Here is a 16,378-nt window from a genome sequence, read left to right on the forward strand (position 1 = left end):
CGTGTGCGCGTCTCATTTGAAAAGGGGTTAACTTTATTGAAACGTCTACAAAAATAAAACGGCACAATGGATGACAACGGAATCAAGGTAGCAAGCGTTTCTACAGAAATACAGAAGACTCCTAAAGGAGAGTTTTCCATATCAATACAGGAAAATACAAGATTTGTATTTCAAATACAGTATGTACAAACTAAACAAAACGCGTATTATTAAAATACAGGTTTAGTTGAACTACAGTGTATCAAAGAGGACTCAAATGGCACCACAACCATTTGCGATCAGTAAACAACACAATTACGGGGCCGCCATCTCAGGACTGCACGTTCTGTAACGTTTGCATGGCCGGTCAAAGAGGGACTCGCGACCGTTTTAAGTGTCTGCGTGATGTGATGCGACGCAGCTCATGTTGCGGTATAAGTCGGAACCGATGGTTGGCTAGAAGGAAGGATCCAAAATGTCTTTTTGATGGGAGCCGATCGCTGCAAAGTGCGAGGCGTTCAAAGTCCACATTCGCAGGATCCGAATCAATCAAACCTGTAGTAACTACCGGTAGTTAAAGTGCAGGAGGCTGAGGACTTTTTACATGAAAAGGGGAGGACTTTCCATTCTTGGGCCTGATTGAAAGACATTTATGTTGGGTCGAGTCAGTCACATTAGCATCATGAACGACTACATGAGCAGCAGCTCCTTCCCTCACACCAGAAGAGTCCATTTGGCAGACCGACGCCTGATGTTGGCATTTGAAAGTGTACTGCGGAACATAGCCTGTCGTCTGCACCGCACTGATGATGTGTGGCTAGAACTCAGCCGTTCGAGGGGAGTTGAAGCCTACACTGAAATCGAAACCAAGGCAGCTATGTGAACCGCTACACTACCAGCAGACCTCACGTCACTATAACCATCCATGGTGCGACCGAGCTGGGGCGTATCCCAGTTGACTTTGGGCATTACCAAGGAACTGAGGATTGAGTGACTGGTTCAAAGGCAGCTATGTGAACCACTACACTTCTAATAAGAACCATTTCCCAACAGCCATTGATTGATATTCTGTTTGTCCTGTTATAAGTAGCGGGGGGCGCAGGTACACCTTTGCTCGATAGGCATAGAATTGAGCGTAAAGTGGTTATGTGAACCACAACACTATCGATGGCCCTCAATTTAATCAGTTCAGGGTGAACTGGAACTCATCCCAAGTCCCAACAGTCTTCAGGTGTGGGTCTCTATGCACCGATTTGCAAGGACTCAAGCCCTCAGAAGCTTTGTGAACGACTACACTGCAAATGGATCTTAGCTCAATACCACTTATCCTGTACGCCGTGAACCGACAACACTACCATCTTGACTTGGGGCAAGAGATGGGAATCAGTCGTTGACATTTTTTTGGGGTCAGGCCAGCTGCGTGAAAGGCAGCTACGAGAACCACTACACGATCAGATGGTTCAGAGGGGCAGTAGCTATGAAACGTTGAGATGCTAAATCATTTAGCACCTGCACCTTCTGGTTACCTCGTTTCCTGTCCTTGTAAAAGAAAAGAAAAGGCTCCTAATGCAGAATGCACTACTACCACCACCACCACCACTACACTACACAATGTAGTTTAGCTCAGCCTCATATCTACACTATATCAAGCTAGCTTACTCCGGTTTTCGGGGCGCGTGACTAAACTGAACCAGCAGCGTCTCCAGGAACCCCGTCAACCCAAAAAAAAAAAAAAAAGTACAAAAGATGTTTGTAGGAAAACAAAAAGCCACGACACCCGAGGTGGCTCGTCGAAGCAGCGCGCGACCTTACACCATGTTCATGGCGTCCTCGGTGAGAAAGGCGTGGATGTGGCCGAAGGAAGGGCGGAGCTTGCAGTCTCTGTTCCAGCAGCTCAACATGAGCTCGTAGAGACCCTGAGGACACACGGCGGGCTTGCCAAGATACACCTGGAAGGGCGGAAGCGCAAGTGAGGGAGGGGGTCGCTGCGAGGACCCTCGGTTTTCAAAATAACGCGTGTGAGCGGCACCTGTCTGCCCTGGTCTCTGAAGAACTCCCCGGCATTGTCGATGACTTGTTCGTCGGTCAGGTTGGAGTACGGCTGCTCCTGACACACGCTCAGCATCTCCCACAGGGTCACGCCGAACGCCCACACGTCGCTGGCCGTGGTGAACTTACCCTGTTCGCACATCGCACGCATGACGTCAGTGTGATGCGACTCTAACGTCACGCAAAGTGCTCGACTGCTTATTTTGCGACAATTCAAAATTAGATCCACAGGTGAACGCCATCGTAACATCGCAAATTATAAAAGCCGCTATAATATAAAATAAATCCCATAACCTTTCTCAAGAAAAGTTACGTTTCTCGGTATTAAGCGAGATCCAGTGGGCTTTATTTTTCATTGTAGTTTCATTTGCTTGGGGTGAAGTGACCCGACAGAACATCGATCTGCACAAAACAACACAGAATTAAATGTATTCGTTTATTCATCCATCTTCCCTCCCACTTATTCGAGAGGTTTTGCGGACGTGCTGATGCCCTTCTCAGCTATCTTTGGGAGAAAGACAGGGCTGGTCGCCAGCCAATAGCAGGGCAGATCGAAATAAATCACCCGTTTGCACTCACATTCACACCTATGGAAAATTTAGTCTCTGATTAACCGACCACGCTCGTTTTTGGGATGTAGGAGGAAACCGGAGTGAACCCGCATAGGCGCGGGAAGAACATGAAAACTCACACAGGTGAGGCCTGATTTGAACCCGGGTCCTCAGAACTGCGAGGCGGATGCGCCGTGCCGCTAATGAAATTAATATGTTAAGTTCGTGTTTAAGTTTCTCTATTAAATCAATTTAAACAATCAAACATAATAAACAACCCCACAACCTAAAATACTGTGCCTCACTCATTCAAGGGTAAAACATTGTCGACACGTTGGCTAACAGGAGAGTTAACGGTACTCGCTGTGAAAGGGGAAATTCTGGTGGTTAGGATTAACAATGTATCCAATAGGTCATGAAATACGTACTGTATCTTGAAAATGTGACGTTAATCCTTTAATGGTGTTTTGAGATGATTTTATTTTATTTATTTATTTTTTTTAATCGACAATTACGAATTTTCAGGGGTGCCGAGTCACATGACCTACGTGCGCGGATGTGACGTAATAGGCGCGCAACAAAGGCTTGATTACATGGGACACCATTATGCCCAGTGCTGACTTCTTGGATTTATCTCCATCTGTTGAAGAAATAGCATTATTGGGTGATCTGAAAGATGGAGGAATACACCCATACAGATTTGAACCTGTGGCTGTAAATAATGTTGAATATTCAGATGGTTCTTCAGACGGGAATGACGCGGAGTCTGACGAGCGAGCGCCGGCGACGGGGCCGCTCGTCTAGAAGTTTTCCTCCGTCTACCCGATCAACAGACACTGCTATTTCTTCATCAGATGAGGATAAATCCGAGAAATCAGCGCTGGCCGTAATTGTTTCCTCATCATAATCGAGCCTTTGGTGTGGCACGTAACACGTCACATCCGCGCATGTAGGTCATGTGACTCGCCAAAATGGCGGCGCCCATGAAAATTCTTAGTTCTCGACAAAAATCTTCTCAAGACACCATGAAATGAGAGTGGATTAACATCACATTTTCAAGATAGAGTACATATTACATGACCTCTTGGATACATTGTTCATACAAACCACCGGGCTTTCCATTTAAATACAAATCAATCCCAAGAATACTCCTCTTACCATGAGGATGCACTCCCAGGCCATCCAGCGGATGGGCAGCACAGCTCGGCCCTGGATCCTGTAGTAGTCTCCGGCGTACAGGTTCCTGCTCATGCCAAAGTCCGCAATCTTGATGTGGCGCTCTCCGCTGGGGTCGTCGGCGTCGCCGTTGCCCCTCTCGCCGCCCACCAGGCAGTTGCGCGTGGCCAGGTCGCGGTGCACGAAGTTGAGCGAGGAGAGGAACTTCATACCCGACGCGATCTGGCTTGCCATGGAGATGAGAGCCGGGTAGCTGGCGGGCAAAAGGCGCTCGGGTGAAGACAACAGAAACCGCAACTCTGCTTTTACTCTATTTTTGTCTTTGTGGAAATTTGTGGGGCGGCTGGGTCGGCATGTATGCCTCGGAGTCATGGGTTCAAATCCAGGCAATGGCAGTCCTGGATATTTGTGGTACCTGATAGTGGGCGTGGTGTGTGAAGGCCCGCTCTTGTCCAACAGCACGCGGTGGGACAGGTACTGGTTGAGGTCTCCGCACTCCATGTACTCGGTGACCATGCAGAGGGGGTCGCTGCTCACGCACACCCCCAGCAGACGGATGATGTTGGGGTCCTTCAGGCGGGACAGGATCTTCACCTCCTTCAAGAAGTCATTCCTAACAATACAAAACGCATTGAAGAAGACTGGAGGAGGATGGGGAACCTCTTTGGAAGAATACCATAAAAACAAATACAGGTCGACTTATCTAAAACTGAACACAGTAATTAATTATATTAGAGGGTCCTGAAGGACCAACTTGATCTGTCACTTAAAGTATTGCACCATTAATTCTGAAGAATGGACCTTTCAACTAGCGTCCTCTGTTTTTATTGTATCATTGCTTGCTTGTTTGCTTTTCACTCAAGTAATCATTTAATGGTGCCAGTTTTCCCCATTATAAAACTGCCGCGTCACTTGAGAGAAAACAAAATTGTATCACTTGAAGCCTGCAGTCAAAATGAGCCTCAATGACACCAACCTTGCATTTTTGGAGGCGTCAGGCCGCAGTATCTTGACAGCCACCAAGAGAGGGCGACCTTTCCTCACATTGAAAGGAAACTCCAGGCTGGGAAGGTCCTGAGGGCTTTCGATTTCGCACAGGTGCACCTTTCACCAGAAAAATGGGAGCCATTCATTAAGCAGCTGTGCTCCACCTTCATAAAGGTTCCCATTCCCAACTCACTAAAGACACAACATGAAGAAATCTTTTCACCAAATTTCACTTGGAACCTATCCTCCGTTATTTACAGTAAAACCACCAAAGTATTTTTGAAATGAGGGGAAAAAGACTGATTTAGACAGACGATTGCTCCAGCTAACAGAACAGCAGTGCTTTGCCCTCATCTTGTGGCATCTATCCGTAACTATAAACCTTCCGCTATTCTTGTCAGTGCCTGGTCCCTAACAATAAATAATAAATCCTATATCCACTACAACACTAGTTAAGTTATTCCAAACACAACCATAAAGTTCCCCCCCCGATCCCAACAGTGTGTTGCTACCTCTCCAAATTGCCCCTCCCCGAGCTTCTCCTTGAAGACGAGACACTGACGCTGCAACTCCGGCAAGGGGCTGGCGTCCGCTCCCGGGCTGGACGAGGCCAGGGCAGGCACGGCGTACGTGTTGTTGCCGCTGACGCCCTGCAGACTCACGATGTCGGCCTCGGCATAGTGCGGCACGCTGGGGGGCAGCGGGGGAGACGTGGACGGCGACAGGGCCGGGTACGGCCGCGAGCCCGGGTAGGGCGGAGGCTCGTCCTGTGTCAAGGGGAATCCTTTCTCCGGGGAAGAGTCCAAGCCGCATCCTGGAAGAGGACAAAAGAAATAGGACATGTTTGCAATTATACGCAAAGGCACATGAACAAGATGATGATAAACAATTGAGAAGGCGGTGGGGGTGGACACAGTTCAACAGTGGAGAGAAAAAGTCAAAGAAGCAAAACCAACTACCGAGATGAAAAGACTTCAAGATTGGCAAAAGAGAGTAAATGTGAGTATGAAGGCTTGTGCCGTGGTGAGCAGTTTTCAATATGCGCAGTCAGCTGGGATTGGCACCAGCTCACTTGCGAGCCTTCTTAGCGCCTCGCCTCAAATGGGGTCTCTTCTTGTGCCACGAGATGGCGCTGTTTACCCTTACTGTAACTGATGTGCTTGATGCTATATAAACACACAGAGGCAGACGTGGCATATGTAAAGCTGATGTTTACAGTGGATTTGGGGGGAAACTGTTGGGCTCGGACTACATAATATATTTATTAATCCTTATCTATTTGAGGAAGAAAATTAGACCCCAAATTATAAACCTTTTGATACAATATTTTATAATTATACCCATAATAATCCCTCAAGCAAAATTCAGCTCACGCACTGCCTTAGATTTTCTGTTGTCTACCACAGTTAGAGAGACTGTTTCCCTCTGAGGCATGAGCATTCCTTGGATTTCATATTTTCAACGATTTCTGAAGGAGAACCTATCGTTTTTCTTGCTTCCTGTGCTCAAACTAAAGCTGTGTTTGAGTCTGGGGAGGAGCTTCCTTTCGTCAGGCTATAGCCTTGTCTAAAAGTCCTGTGATCAGTGGTTCTTAAACTTTTTACATCCAGAACTACCTACAAAAAAGATTTAGATCTCAGAGTAACACCATAATGACCAATATATAGTACGGTGACGCACTAAGCCGAACTGGTTATCAAAACATTCCTAAAAGTTCTATTTAACCATTTCCCATGACCTTACAATTATGCACTTTAAACTAACAATTTGCTTTAATAAGAAAATGAAAACCACGCTGAAATGGTTCAAGTAAGATGTACAAAACTTTGATAAAATAATGTATATCTGAAATTTTAGATGCTGTTATACTGAATATTTATGTTAAATATAACTAAACTGTACAGGTAGGATATTTAAAGGGCCACTGTCATGAAATGCATGATTTTTAGTATGTTATTAATGAAAAAACGGCAGCCGACATGGATGCGTTTTTTTCACCACAAAACATGATTTTGACGTAAACAGCTTTTTGCAACTCCCGCCATGAAAATCCTCTCGAGGGACTTGTTTTTGAGAAGCAGCAGGAAGTGACGTACATGGCAAGTGGACTCGTTTCTATTAGTTTTACCTCCGGGAAGGTAGCTCGTTGTTCCTTCGTGTTAGCCAAAATGCCGTCTCGTTGCATTGCTGGACATTGCTTGAACACTCAGGAGGATGGATTTACCCTTCATAAGTTTGCAAGAGACCCAGTTCGTTGTGAAAAATGGATCGCACGGATGCAATGGACGAGAGCTTCGTGGATTCCAAATGACAGGTAGGTGTGCTTACAGCAAATTAAAAAAAAACAAACCAAAAAAAAAAACCAATAGTGGGGGGGGGGCGTAATCCATAAATCAGTGTTGCTAAATGTGTCGATGTGCGCATCGGAAGGCATCTATGCAGCAGCCAATCGCTACCGGCTTTTTCGACGAGGCCGAGCCGTAGCCTTGTCGGCTGGGGTGGCTTGTGCCTCGGTGGCTCATGTCCACGGCGGAAATGGGCGTTTATCACCGCCGCGTGGAAGTGGATAGGGCGGCGAGGTGGTTTGACTGTGATCGCATGTCATCTGAATATGGCTCGAAACAATAGGGTAATATTGCCCCGGACACTTCACTCGCTTGTGTGATGTTCTCTTCTTCGAAAAGAGCTTCCGTGTCAGTCTCCCGTAGTAGGGTCCACCGCGTGTTTTCAATGGCGAATGTGCGGGGTGACATCACGGACAGGGGATGCAACCAACATGGCAACCACTTGGATGTCGTCGAATGACACTTCCGCAACTTTGCCCATGGATGACGTGCTCTACGCTCATATTTATTTTTTCGTATAGACTTGAAGCGAATAACGTTACATATATTTTTCATTTCAATATCTATTTTAGAATGTTTATAGGGATGACACTTGGGTTTTAAGTCAATGTAACCACACGCACTGTCCGAACATTTAATTCAGTGATTCTTTTGTGTACAGTTAGAGGGAGCCTGCGTCGTACTCATACCACTAAGAATCACTTGCCAGGTAACTTACCTTTTTTGAGTTTATGTAGGGATTTTCACTCATCAAATAGTAGGGAATACTTTCTAATATAACAATAATTCAATGTTTTCAAAAAACGCATATTCACACATATAAACCTCCTAATAAACACCATACCCATAATATAGGCCTTGGTCCTCTCAGTTGAGAACCTAAAGAGGTGTCTACAATATGGGAAAATACTGTATTGTACTGAAATAGTGGCTTGAAAGATGAAGACCATGCCGACGAGTGGCTTCACTACATCTACTGATAGAGACGGACCATAATACAAATGCTACAAGACAAGTGACAGTATGGATTACTAAATTGCTGACAGGTTCTGGAGGAAAAGGCTCAGAAATGCATGACTATGCATCTTATTGGAATAAATGCCACTAAGCCACCACACAAGGCAAGCGCTTAAAAAAAAAAAAAAAAAAGGGAAGTCAAAAGCATGCACGACGAGAGAAAGTGATTACACTGCACTGCAGCCAACCCTTCCAGAGTTATGGAGCTTGAAGTAAGGGTAGACCAGACAGCGGGGGAGGGAAGGGGGGTCCGAGCCCACTGTTTGGCTTGGGTGGGTCCAGTCCGAGGTGTCTTACCATGGGGCACATTGAGACTCTTTTCCTGAGCCTGACAGGTGCTGGGCCTCGAGCCTTTCCTGTGATCTGACAGGAGCAGGTGATAGGCCGGGTTGTTTAACAGCAAGGCTGGGAGAGCACAAACACACACAATACATATACACATTCACACACACACACACACACGAGACCATGTGGGGCGCCGCATAAGGTAGACACAAAACAAAACAAAGTACGGTTAGCATGTGGTGATAGAAAAATCAAGAGGACGACGGGATGCAAGTGGAGCACAGCAAGAACGAGCAACACAACAAGGCAGGTTAACACAAAAACAACAACAACATAATCGGGTGAAATCACATTTTCGAGTTATGTGGGTTATTTCAAAGAATAAGCGCCACGCGGAGACGGAATGCCAACCTCCTGTGGTGTGGTACAACGACAAGCATGCCCTCTTTCTTTCCTCCTTTTGCCTTCTCCTTTTCATACCCCCCCACCTCCCGCCCCCCCTGGAACAAAACCTCCTTTGTGCCCCTCTGAGCAGTGCATCCTCACAAAGGCGCACTTCCAAATATTTGGCCTGCTTGTACGTACACTGGTGGAACATTTTCACAGTAGAAGTAACAAAACCTGTTTTCTTACTATATTCTATGGGTAAAAGTATTGGGACACACCTCTTTGTTAATAATTGATCAAGATACTTAGTAAAAAGAAGGCACTTTTCTCTTTCCAGTGCACAAAAGCAAGTGTATAATGCTATGCAGGAATGTGTTTCGTGTGAAAGAAAATATTTAAATAGCCAAGTGATGAATGACTGGGTTGATTTTTTTTTTTTTTTTTTTTTAAAGGGGACATAAACCCTCTTTAAAAAATACATTGAATGTGCCATCACCGGCGGCACGGTGGCTCAGCTGGAAAGCGTTGGCCTTACAGTTCTGAGGTCGCGGGTTCAATCCCGGGCCCGCCTATGTGGAGTTTGCATGTGATCCCCGTGCCTGCGTGGGTTTTCTCCAGGCACTCCGGTTTCCTCCCACATCCCAAAAACATGCAACATTAATTGGACACTCTAAATTGCCCCTAGGTGTGATTGTGAGAGCAACTGTTGTAATTGGCTGGCAACCAGTTCAGGGTGTACCCCGCCTCCTGCCCGTTGACAGCTGGGATCGCCTCGAGCACTCCACACGACCCTTGTGAGGATAAGCAGCTAAGAAGATGGATGGATGGATGGATGGATGATGTGCCATCACTAATCAAAATGCAGTACAGTATCTTGGTTAATCTTGTTGCAGTAGTGGAAAAAACAAGGTAATTCATCAATCATCTGTTTCAGGAGACTGCCATTTTGGGCAACATCACCCTCTGCTGGGAACCGAATTGAACAACAACTATCCACGTGATGGTCGCAGCGTACGTCACATGACCAACACTGGAAAACGGGGTAGCAGACTCCCGGCAGATGCGGACAAGAGTACTTTTAGCAAGTTCAGGTTCAAACTGTCATGTCACCAACCCGCAGCATACGCTGTGTGTCTATCAATACAACACACTGCTATTTTTTTCAATAATCACGTAAAAAGAATAGTGGTGGTATTTAGAGTCCTGGAAAGGATGAACGGCATTTGAATTCCGTTCAATGGGGTAAATTAAGTTGCCAAACGAGTAAAGTTACCAGCTTTTCTTCTGTTTTCACTTGGGATGGACGTTGCGGCCAAGTGTCCCATTACTTTTGTACCTTTTCTATTGGCATTCCAAGCCAAGTGCGCAAAAGCTTGCGGACGCTTGACGACATTTGAACAGGACTAAGTGGACGTCTCCATGCCAAATTTGCATGTTTGCGTGTCTCAATAGAGTACAGTACACGAGGGTTGAGCATGTTGGGTAGAAGTGCCGCTCAAGAGCGTGTTTGTTGGTCCTACCCGTGCTGTCCCGGTGATCTCGGGGGTGCAGCAGGGCGCTGGGCTCCTGGTACTCGCTCTCGCCCTCTCGCTCGGGGTCGTCAGGGAAGGTGTGTATGCGCTGGTAGCGGCTGGAGTAGCTGTGGGTGTTGTTGATGACCACGTTGTCCGAGGGCACCGACAGATGCACGCGGAGTTCTTCGCTCGACAGGCCCCCTTGCGCCTGTGCAAATGCGATCAATTCCTTCAATTGGTGCTGCTGTAATTTCAAGCGCCCCGCGAGAGATTTACTTCATATTTACGAAGAGGATACAATGTTCCCCCCTTGTGCAACTATTCACAGTTTTTGGAGGGAACCCACCCTTGGTTATTTGCTGAAAAACTCAAAGCAAAAGCCCGTCTTTTCTAAAAGTAGTTCTTTGGCGCCATCTTGCAGCATCTTGGTTCCAAGGAACTATGTTGATGCCAGGGGAGAAGCTTTTACAAGATAGGCAAAAGTCCTGTCTAATAGCAATGTAGTGCTTTGGCACCATCTGTAAGGAATTGCAAAGCTTCTTAGGGTTTAGGTTAGTTTTGTTCTTCGCAGCAAAGCTTGGTCCTTAGTGTAACGTTTTTTCTGGCTTCTGAAAGAGATTTAGAACTTCTTTCGTGCTGTCAAACCACACACACAGAATGGGAGGGCTCAAGTTAACTATTTTTTTTTTCCCCTGAGTTTGGCAACAGTCTGTGTGAAGAGTACTGACATGATCAGGGGATGTGGGGTGGGGGAGGAATGTACATTGAATTCCAATTTGCCATCTTGCAAAGTGGTAGCAAATCCCTTTCACCCTGTCAAACCGGATTTGTTACATGATGCTGTTCTGTGTGAAATGTGGTAAAGTGGCCTCCTTAAGTACCGTAATTTCCGGCCTATAAGACGTGATTTTTTTTCCCCCACATGCTTTCAACCCTGCGGTTTACGTGGTGATGCAGCTAATTTGTGCATTTCTTCTAACGGTCACATGGGGACACTCGAGCGGAAAAGGCAAGAGTTAGACCGGTGGAATATACGTGCCGAGGGAGTGAGTGACTTTTACCGGTCCGGCCCTGTGCTCGCGTGTTACTGCAGTGTCTTAGTGATTTTTACCAGTATGTTTTTTTTTAGCTTCTTTTTGTTAGCGCAGTGACGCTAGCATTAAACTCTCTGTGTATCGTCTTTCTTTGTAAATATATCGGGTTTCAATGTGGGCACTTGCGGCTTTTACACAACTGTGGCATATGTATGCATCAAATGGTATTTCCTTCCTCCTCCTGGGTGAGGTTTATAACCAGGTGTGCTCTGTAGGCCTGGAATTACAGTAGTATCATAAAAATTGGTCTTTTCACTTTCTGCTGGTTTGTGTGATTGGTACTGACATGGAAAAGGTGGGGGTGAAGTCATCCACGCAATTCATAATGCATTCACAATTTATCAGCGTTATTATGCTTGTACTTTGAATCCCACCTTCCCCAGTAACTTCTTCCAGTACTGCCTCCACAGTATGATGGCGATGACGGCCAACAGCAGCAGGATGATGCCCACCAGGCAGCCAATCAGGATAGCTGTGTTGCTGCTGTCATCTTTGGCCACCGGAAGCCCCGCCCTCGGAGACACGCCATCGAATTCGCGACCTGTGAAGGAATAAGAGAGCAAGTGTGTGACCTCTACTCGAAATGTGTGCAGTAACGTTTCGCAAGTGGGGAGTTTGGGGGGGGGGGTGTCACACACATTGACACACAATACACACAGACTATCAACTAGGACATGATAAGGAGTGAGTCATTCATACCGCAGAGGACTCTGCTTCGGGAAAAGAATGAAAAGTGTGCAGCTTCTTCTGCACACAACAATGTATCAAATCCAGAGGTCATTTAATCCCCTTCTCACAGTCATGAGGCATGCGAGATCAAACACAGGTGCCAAGAAAGACAAGACACTCTGTCTCCCTTACACACACACACACACGCACATCAGTCTCTCAACACAAAGTTTGTAATAAATCACCAAACAAAGTTTTTTTTTTCCCCCCACACTTGTGAACAAAGCATAGCACTGAAACAACTTCGAGCTTAGTTTTTAAGAACTGTTCAGTGTCCCAAAATCCCTAAAACATGCACCACCGGAAGCTATTTTGTTATTGTCGAACCTGTGTGTTAGTGTTTTTCCTGTATACAGTGGAACCTCAAGTTGGAACTGAACCATCATTTTCAATGTGCCCTTTCAACATAGAGCCGACGTATGGAAGTAAATCTGTGCCACTGGGATTTGAATTTGAAATGTAAAGTGATCACATTTTCAATTGTTGTATTTCAGTGTAACTTTTTAATGTTAATAATTCAACTGGCTACAATTCACTGTATGAAATTTGTTATTTAAAATTCCCCATCTGTGCCACCAGACGGTCACTTCAGGTCAGAACCGAACAGCCAGCCAATTGGAGTTACGATTTCTTAGTCACGTGACGTCACATACGAAGAAAGTGTAACTGGATTGACTGGCTGTTTGGTTCTGACCTGAAGTAACCCTGCCTGGTGGCACAGACGGTGAATTTTAAACAGCAAATTTCAGACTGCGAATTGTAGCCAGTTGAATTATTAACATTGAAAAGTTACACTGAAATAAAACAACTGAAAATATGATCACCTTACATTTCAAAATCTAATCGTGTTTTCTGTGGCATTTCAAACTCAAATCCCGGTGGCACATATTTACTTCAATTCCGACGTCACATTGTGCTATTGCTGAAAGGGTTTCGTGCAGAAAAACAATGGCTTTAAAAAATGCAACACACTACGGGTGCGAACGATGAACTGCGATATAGCGGCGGGGCGCTATGTGCGCTGTGATTAACTGCCGACCAGTCAAACGTGAACTCCGCCTCTGGGGCAACGTAGCCTGCAATTCAGCCATGACCCCAATGACGACCAGCACGACAGAACATGGATGGTTTGTGTTGCGACTTTCGAAGTTCCATTGTATTAGCCATGTCCCTTATTAGCAGAAGTAGGGTGTGGGCGGGGAGAACAGGGGACAGCGAGTCCCTGGGTTCATCTTCCCTTTGTCTCACCTGACAGTGTCCAATTAGCAGTGGCGTCCATCGTGAAGGTGGGGCTGGCGGTGGGAGGAGGTGCTAGAAGATTAGGAGGAGGGTGTGAATGAGCAGTGGTGTTGAAGGAGAAGGAAGGGGAGCGGAGGTCTGCCACAGTAGCGCAAATACGCCTATAATGACTTGATTTCTTTTGCCAATGTTCCACCTTGGGGCAATAACAGAGTTGGTACTTTTCCCTTGTGTGCAGGCGTATTCATTTCCACAATGCTGGGACGGAAGTTTTAAATTTAACACCAGACACTCAGTTCTCAACATGTGAGGGCAATGAAAGCAATTGCGCACTACTAGGCCAAAAGTGGCACTAGTAGGGGGGGGGGGGGGAAGAGAACATCAGTAATAAATAATAACCAGGACATTGTTTCAAATTGACAGTGTAGAAGATGCAAAAAGAATTTCATTATGATTCAGTTACTGGTTTATTCCGTAACATTAGAAAAAAGGAAAAATGCTGATCTTTATTTTCCTCGTAAAAGCAGATGTTTACAAACTTCTTACTTACACGAAACAATCAATATTTTAAAATACAAGATAATCAGTCTGCTTTCATGGAGAGTTACAGAAATCGGCAAATGTTTACTACCAAGAGGGTGAGGATATGAGCAAGTTGAAGTTAAACGAGGCCCCTTAACGTTTAATCGATTCTCAAAATTGTTGATTTGATCATTTATTATTCGTTGATAATCAATTGATTGTTGCACCTATTTGTAGTCTCATTCCTTCACTCAATGAGAATCGGAAAGAGAATCAATTCAATGAGCAGGATTGCTAAAGAAATTGGAATCACTTCATTCTTATTGGTTCCTATCCCTACTTAACAAGTGAGGACAAAGAGTAACATAGTATGGACGTTAAGATGAATATCAAGGATATTGAATACACGCTGTCACGGCTTTCCATAAGATCCTGCTTTACTGGGTTCTCTGTAAAATGTTCTCTTCTGTTAAGGCCATTTTGCACGGTCTCTGTGTAAAAGAGGCTTTCGTTGAAGTCCAAATTGTGTCAGAACTTGAAGAGGGGGCTCCTTTCGGTACTGGACGGCCTTAATTTGGTTACACTTGTTATTGTGATGAACACAAAGATAAAGAGAGTGAAAGATGAGAAGGAATGAAGCATGATTGGTAATGACGAGGCGACAGGAGGCGAACGCTACGGGCGGAAGCTTGGCGATCGGGTCTTACCAGAAGCAGCGGGAGAGGTGATGGAGCCACCCTGGCTCGGGGCGGAAAAGGAGGAGGTGTGGTTGGGGAAAGGAGAGGCGCTGGTCGTGGGAGTCTTGGAACCATTCGGCTGAGTCACGTCCTTTTCAATAGTCTCTGGATGGGAGGAACAAGCAGGAGTGTTTTTTTTAGAAAAACATTTCAACGGCCATCCAGTTTCCAGCGGGAGCCGACGCCAACTGACTTTGGGCGGCAGGCAGTGCAGCCAATCGCAGGGGACATCTCGACAAACAAGTATTCACACCTATTGGCAGTAGTCAGATAAGAGTCTCAAATGAACCTGACATATATGTTGAGGTTTCGAAGACACAAAAGTGCACGTAGAAGAGACTAAGTACACGCAGGGAGGACAGAGTTGAGATTCAAACGCATAACCTTTCATATGTGAGGCAGACTGTTGGCAAAAAGTGTAAACAGAACAAGCAATGAAATAGGGCAGCAACTAACAATTACATTAATGATCTAAATTATGAATGAATTATTTATCTGTCAACTATTTTACTACTTTGATGAAAATAAAGATTTTCCATCCCTTTAGTCACAAGGGGAACTTCATTCTGAACTGGCAGTACAAAAAAAAATTGACCAACTGATTTCGATTAAAGAAGCCACAAACTTGAACATTTCCAGATATTTGCCAATGTCTAATTTTGATGCAACACAAACACTGGGTTACAAACTTTTTTGGGGGAAGCTGTCTTTTTTTTCTTCTAGCCGATTTAGAACAATTTGCCATCGCTGAACCTGAAAATGTCATCACTTTCTCTCGTGCAGGTCAGTTTTTTTTTTTAATTTGCCAAGTTATTAACACATTACAAATTGCATTAACAACTTTTCGTACTCAAACTTGAATGGTAAAAACTGATAAACAGCGGACTATGTAGTTACTGTCCCGTGTGGGTCAAAAGGTGAGTAATCTAACTTTTAGTTTGACTTGATTTGATTCGGTCTATATTTGGCTGCGAAATTATAAATGTGGCCATTGGCTGTACAGTCTATAAAGATTTTGTGAGGTGACAAAGTCTGGAACACGATAATTCACTTTACATTATTTCCTACAGGGCAATTGCGTTGAAATTAGAACAAGTGGGAAGTGAACCCGACTTGCTAGCAAAGGTTCTACCGTTGGGTAGCAAGAGTTGTCTGTCAACATCTTTGTTTATTGCTATAATCCAAACAATGAATCACTTATGAGCAGTTCAAAAGGTTGATCTTGTGGGTTGTGTGTGATTACAAGGTGTGTACTTTGCCGAGTCTTATCTTGAAATGACTGACAGCCGTTTTTGTTTTGTTTCGGAGCCAGGACAGTTTAGTATTTGGTTTGTGCAATGAGGTGAGAAGCATAACTCATATTTTGCAGAGGATATCGTTCCCTTCCATCTGTATAAAGCTCAAGTGTGGTTTGTTCAATACACAAAGGATGAATACAGCATACAGAAAGATGTACAGTATAATATTGAAGACAACACCCCCACAAAATGCTGATGAATCTGATCAACCCTGAAATCTCTGGAACAAATTTTTAGTTTACTTGGCATGCTCACTAGATGTTTCTTTCTATGTGAAATGTGTGACACGGCAACATGAGAATAAAAATGACCCTCTCAGCATAATAAGGCAAAACAATATAAATAACAGCATGGGACAAAAAAAAAAAAAAAATGTTGGATGAGTTTCACAAAATTGAAGTTTGGTGATAACCCTAAACAGAGCAAGGAATGCATGGGCACCACATACAAAGAGATGTGAAAAAGTGTG

The 16,378-nt window shown here is 45.0% G+C and overlaps 1 protein-coding gene across 5 annotated transcripts in view; it reads right to left on the reverse strand.

Annotated features, from left to right (window-relative positions):
* Positions 1-10: 10 nt before the first annotated feature.
* Positions 11-16,378, reverse strand: part of ddr1 (discoidin domain receptor tyrosine kinase 1) — a 63,899-nt gene continuing 47,531 nt past the window's right edge. For 2 of the 5 annotated variants that reach the window (XM_061819702.1, XM_061819701.1), the window contains exons 10-20: positions 14,582-14,716; positions 13,362-13,424; positions 11,759-11,925; positions 10,297-10,498; positions 8,402-8,509; positions 5,255-5,556; positions 4,732-4,859; positions 4,171-4,368; positions 3,738-4,008; positions 2,009-2,158; positions 11-1,928 (exon numbers count right to left, since the gene is read on the reverse strand). In XM_061819702.1, the coding sequence (XP_061675686.1) occupies positions 1,788-1,928; positions 2,009-2,158; positions 3,738-4,008; positions 4,171-4,368; positions 4,732-4,859; positions 5,255-5,556; positions 8,402-8,509; positions 10,297-10,498; positions 11,759-11,925; positions 13,362-13,424; positions 14,582-14,716 (1,865 nt within the window). In that variant the 3' untranslated portion in view covers positions 11-1,787. The remainder of the gene's footprint in view (positions 1,929-2,008; positions 2,159-3,737; positions 4,009-4,170; positions 4,369-4,731; positions 4,860-5,254; positions 5,557-8,401; positions 8,510-10,296; positions 10,499-11,758; positions 11,926-13,361; positions 13,425-14,581; positions 14,717-16,378) is intronic. The other 3 variants (XM_061819703.1, XM_061819704.1, XM_061819705.1) reach the window with 3 other exon arrangements.

The sequence above is a fragment of the Syngnathoides biaculeatus genome, chromosome 5, assembly GCF_019802595.1.
Source record: "Syngnathoides biaculeatus isolate LvHL_M chromosome 5, ASM1980259v1, whole genome shotgun sequence".
Taxonomy (NCBI): domain Eukaryota; kingdom Metazoa; phylum Chordata; class Actinopteri; order Syngnathiformes; family Syngnathidae; genus Syngnathoides; species Syngnathoides biaculeatus.